The sequence below is a fragment of the Bison bison genome, unplaced genomic scaffold, assembly GCF_000754665.1.
Source record: "Bison bison bison isolate TAMUID 2011002044 unplaced genomic scaffold, Bison_UMD1.0 scf7180017864530, whole genome shotgun sequence".
Classification (NCBI taxonomy): domain Eukaryota; kingdom Metazoa; phylum Chordata; class Mammalia; order Artiodactyla; family Bovidae; genus Bison; species Bison bison.
Window position 1 is genome coordinate 3,287,775 of NW_011495080.1, and position 5,355 is coordinate 3,293,129.

At 47.9% G+C, this 5,355-nt stretch overlaps 1 protein-coding gene across 3 annotated transcripts in view; it reads left to right on the forward strand.

The window, feature by feature from the left end:
* Window positions 1–4,908: 4,908 nt before the first annotated feature.
* SLC35B4 (solute carrier family 35 (UDP-xylose/UDP-N-acetylglucosamine transporter), member B4) overlaps window positions 4,909–5,355 on the forward strand; it is a 42,707-nt gene continuing 42,260 nt past the window's right edge. For all 3 annotated transcript variants that reach the window (XR_824496.1, XR_824495.1, XM_010831654.1), the window contains exon 1: window positions 4,909–5,282. Coding sequence is in view for 1 of the 3 variants with exons in the window: in XM_010831654.1 (XP_010829956.1) it covers window positions 5,206–5,282 (77 nt within the window). In the remaining 2 variants the exon portion in view is untranslated. The remainder of the gene's footprint in view (window positions 5,283–5,355) is intronic.

Here is a 5,355-nt window from a genome sequence, read left to right on the forward strand (position 1 = left end):
TAATACAAGGGAATGCTATCCAGCAATGAGAGTAAATGAACCACAAGTACATGCAACGGCACAGATGAACTGACGAACGATGTTAGGTGAAAGAAGCAGAAACAAAAGAAAATATTCTGTATGATTCCATTTATGTCAAGTCCCAAACCAGGCAAAACTAATCTCCGGTGCTAGAAAGTAAGAAACGTGGTTATTCCTGGAGGGGACTAATGATTCAAAGGAGGCACAGGGATCTTTGGGGGTGCTGGTAATGTTCTGTTTCCTGGCCAGGGTATTGGTTATATATCGTTTATGCAAATTCATTGAGTAGTGCATTTTTGACGTTTGTATTTTAGAAATGTTTCAAGCTGAAATGTAGTTATTGAAATTATAAAGTGTGACTTATTTGACTCAAATAATGATAGTTCAGTTGGTAAAGAATCCGCCTGCAATGCAGGAGACCCCAGTTTGATTCCTGGGTTGGGAAGATCCGCTGGAGAAGGGATAGGCTACCGACTCCAGTGTACTTGGGCTTCTCTTGTGACTCAGCTGATAAAGAATCCACCTGCAACGTGGGAGACCTGGGTTTGATCCCTGGGTTGGGAAGATCCCCTGGAGAAGGGAAAGGCTACCCATGCCAGTATTCTGGCCTGGAAAATTCCGTGGACTGTATAGTCCGTGGGGTCACAAAGAGTTGGACATGACTGAATGACTTTCACTTTCACTTCCCAATGAAGTCAAACTCATTCATTCAACAAAAAGTATATGTATGTATTACATACCAGTCACTGTCTATAATGCTAAGGATCTAGAGATGAATTAGTTATTGTGGTTCCTGTTCATAAAGGGGCATAGTATAAAGGAGGAGACTGACATGAACATGTAAACTACAGTGCAACATGATTCACGGGTTGGTTCGGGTATGTATGGGGTGCTAGAGATATAGAGGAGGAAGCTGTGAATGGCGCACTGAAAAACTACACACAGAAAGGTGATGTTTCAGCAGGGGACTTCCCCCCATGCACAGTGAAGTACCTACTCACTCCTCTGTCCTCCATTGCCATAAAGGGATGAGCAGGAGTTGGCCAAAGTGAAAAGGGTGTTCTGAGCAGGCCAAACAGCATGTGGAGATGTGAACTTTGAGTCTCCATAAACTCAGAGAACAGTGTTTAATGTGGCAGGAATCCAGGTAGTCCTGGAAAGAATGGCAGGGGGGGAAATTCCAAATGTAAACTGAGGCTTTGGCAGGAGAGGAAATTCCAAATGTAAACTGAGGCTTGATGGTGATACGTCTGTATGCCTTCTACAGAGTGTGAATTTCACACAAGGAGCCAAAAAACAACGTATAATTAGTCTTCAAAGATGCCTCTCTACCCACACATAGCTGATGTTTTTGCTAGTCCCTTCTCAGAATGAATCTGAGAATCATTCTTGGCCAGTGGAACCAATAGAATTTGGTGCAAGTGATATCTGAGACCACTTCAGCTTCTCTGACTTGATTTCCTGGAATGCTTGTTCTAGGGGGAGCTAGTTGTCTTGTAGGAAGTCTGGCTATTTTGAGTTCACCTTATTGTGAGGAAGCACAACCTAAGAGAGGCCATGAGGAGAGACCCTTCACCAGCCAAGACTTCAGATGACTCCCCCGTAGCTGACATCTGGCCACAACTGCATCCAAAACCCCAGTGGAGAATGGACTAGCCATGTGTCGGACGTTGTCAACATACAGAACTGTGAGTGAGAGAAAATATTTTTGTTCTGTGCTGTCTTTTCTAAACATTTATTTATTTTGGCTGTGCTGGGTCTTCGTTGCTCTGCACCCAGGCTTTCTGTAGTTGTGGAGAGCGGGGGCTACTGTCTACTTCTGGCATGTGGGCTTATTGTGGCTTCTCGGCTTTTCTCATTGTGGAGCATGGGCTCTAGGCTTCTCAGGCTTCAGTGAGGATCTAGAGATGAATTAGTTGGGTTGCACAGGCTTAGTTGCTCCATGGCACGTGGGATCTTCCCAGACCAGGGATCGAACTGTGTCTCCTGTATTGGCAGGTGGATTCTTAACCACTGGACCACCAGGGAAGCCCTATACTATGTTTTCAGTCGCTATATTTTGGGGTGGTTTGTTACAAAGTAGTAGCAATTGGAAGACTTGTTGGAATAGCATTGTGACATAAAGAGTCTATTTTTGGGAGCAGTGTGGAGACAGCATGGAGGATGGGCTGAAGCTACCAAGAATGTGTTAGGAGGGGAAGTGTGCATGGATGTAAACAGAAAGCAAAGGCTGGAATCTAGAGATACTTGTCAGGTAGAAGTGTTGTGAAAAGAAGACTATGAATATCTTTCAGCTTTTTGCCCAAAGAGAACAGGTGGTGGATAATGTCCTTAATAGAAATAAGGGCCCTATTTGAGAGGGTAGATAATGAACTGTGTATATGTTGATGTTGAGGGGGTTACAAGGATTCATTGGTGAAAATGTCTGATAAGCAATTGGAAACTTTAAGGCACACAGGAGATTGGGGCTGCACGTGTACATTCATGTACCATCTCAATTAACAAACAGTGATGGTTGAAGTTATGGAGGCGAGGTCATCAATAGAAAGTATACACAGCAACAGGAGGAGGGACAGATAGTAGAGGTTTGTTAGGAGAATTCAGTGGACAGAGCAGGAAAAAACCAAATAAAAACTGAAAACAGATTAAGTCAGAGAAGTAGAAAATTCATGTCATACAAGCAGAAGGACAAGAGAATGTCAAGGGCATTGAGCTCTCATTATCAAAAGTCATTGCAAGATTGAGTAAGGTGAGCTTGTGGTATTTGGTTTTGACAATTAAGCGGTCACTAGGTTTCTTAAATAAGACTGCTTTCAATAGGCTGGCTTCAGTTAGAGTAAAATGAAGAAACCACGAATATAGATTATTCTTTAAAGATATTTGGCGTTAAAGTGAAGGAGAAAGACATGGTAGCTTATTTGAGCATGATTGTAGGCCATGAGGGAAAAAGGATCCTGGCTGGCCACCTGGAAGTGAAAGTCGCCCAGTCATGTCTGACTCTTTGCAACCCATGGCCTATACAGTCCATGGAATTCTCCAGGCCAGAATACTGGAGTGGGTAGCCTTTCCCTTCTCCAGGAGATCTTCCCAACCCAGGGATGGAACCAGGTCTCCCGCATTGCAGGTGGACTCTTTACCAGCTGAGCCACAAGGGGCACTAAATCCCTGAGCCAATGGAAGGGGTGGGATAAAAAGGTCTTCAGAGTCAACTATTTAATAGTCATCTAGGGGGAAAATCCCATAGACAGAAGAGCCTTTCAGGCTACAGTCTGTGGGGTTGCAAAGAGTTGGACACGACTGAACAACAGCACACACACTTCAAAGTGTGGTGGATGGATCTGTAGCATCACCACCGCCTGGGAACTTGCTGGAAATGCAGACCCTCAGGATCTGCACTTTCACAAGATCCCCAGATGATCACAGCTTTTAATCCTTACAACCACCAGGTAAGATGGGCATTGCTGTGTTCTGTGCTTAGTTACTTCTGCTGCTGCTGCTGCTAAGTCACTTCAGTCATGTCTGACTCTGTGCAACCCTTTGGACAGCAGCCCACCAGCTCCTCTGTCCACAGGATTCTCTAGGCAAAAATACTGGAGTGGGTTGCCATTTCCTTCTCCAGTACTGGGATGTGGGAGACCTAAAAGAGAAGGGCAACACATGTGGAGAACCAGAATCGTAGAGTAGAGTGTGGCCTGGTCAGGGTACAAGGAGGGATTGCTTGGACTCAGTTTTTTATGGTCTGTAAAATTGAGGGAGTTGTGTGATAGCCCCTTCCAGTGCTGATATAATGTACTGTTGTGTGTTAGTTGCTCAGTCATGTCCGACTCCTTGCAATCCATGGACTGCAGCCCACCAGGCTCCTCTGTCCATGGAATTCTCCAGGCGAATACTGGTGGCTTCAGTCGTGTCCAATTCTTGGTGACCCCCTGGACAGTAGCCCACCAGGCTCCTTCGTCCATGGGGATTCTCCAGGCAAGAATACTGGAGTGGTTTGTCATGCCTTCTTCCAGAGGATCTTCCCAACCCATGGACTGAACCCAGGGCTCCCGAATTGCCGGCGGATTCTTTACCATCTAAGTCACAAGGGAAGCAAGATGGGCATTACTGTTCCCATCTTTACCTATAATAAGAAACCGGTTGCCTTAGCTGAGCTGATTAGTGGCTAAGCCAAGATTGAGTACTAGAACTTCCTGAGTCCAAGTTCCGTTCAGTCTCTCAGTCGTGTCCGACACTTCGCGACCCCATGGACCGCAGCACGCCAGGCCTGCCTTCCATCACCAACTCCCTGAGTCCAAAGTTCTTCTCAAAAGGTAGAGAAGGAAGTTCAGAAAATTTGCACTTTCTCCCAATTCAGGAGAATTGTCAGATCCTGCTGTTGCTGCTGCTAATTCGCTTCAGTCATGTCCAACTCTGTGCGACCCCATAGATGGCAGCCCACCAGGCCCCGCGGTCCCGGGGATTCTCCAGGCAAGAACACTGGAGTGGGCTGCCATTTCCTCCTCCAATTAATGAAAGTGAAAAGTGAAAGTGAAGTCGCTCAGTCGTATCCGACTCTTTGTGACCCCATGGACTGCAGCCTACCAGGCTCCTCCGTCCATGGGATTTTCCAGGCAAGAGTACTGGAGTGGGTTGCCATTGCCTTCTCCGTGTTAGATCCTAGAACACTTCTAATTATCAGTCAATCACAGGTGTGTTGTTCTAGTGCCCTCAGCTGTGAGTTTGCCCTGAAAACGATGGACGAATCCTTTTCGTAGCCTTTGGCTGCCTCACGGGAAACAACATTGACAGCGTTGGAACTTCACTTCCCAGCAAGCCTCGCGGCTCGCTACGGCGCGAGGCATGATGGGCACTTCGCCTCTCTCTTCGATTGAGCTGCCCGGCAGAAGCGGAATACGCTGCAGCTTGACGTACGGGCGCGCGGCATTCTGGGAAGTGTAGTCTAGCCCGGACTCGGACGACCCCTCGTATGAATGGGGCTCCGGTTGACGGCGAACTACAGCTCCTTGACCGGCAGCGTTGGTGGCAGCCGCTGAGAAAAGGGAGACCGTCACGGACCCGGGAGAGCGGCGCTCCAGGACGGTGGTGATGTTCAGTGCCACGGCGAGGCGGTAGCCGGGCTTCCTGGGGTAGTGGTCTAGTTGGGCGCTTCCTCTGCGCTCTCGCTCCCCTTCCCCTGTCTTGGCCATGCGCCCGGCCTTCGCGGTGGGCCTGGTTTTCGCAGGCTGCTGCAGTAACGTGATCTTCCTAGAGCTCCTGGCCCGGTGAGTGACCCCCGTCGGTCGCACAAAAGAAGCGGGAGGAGGGGCGCCCCCGAACGCTGCAGCTCGGCGTCCC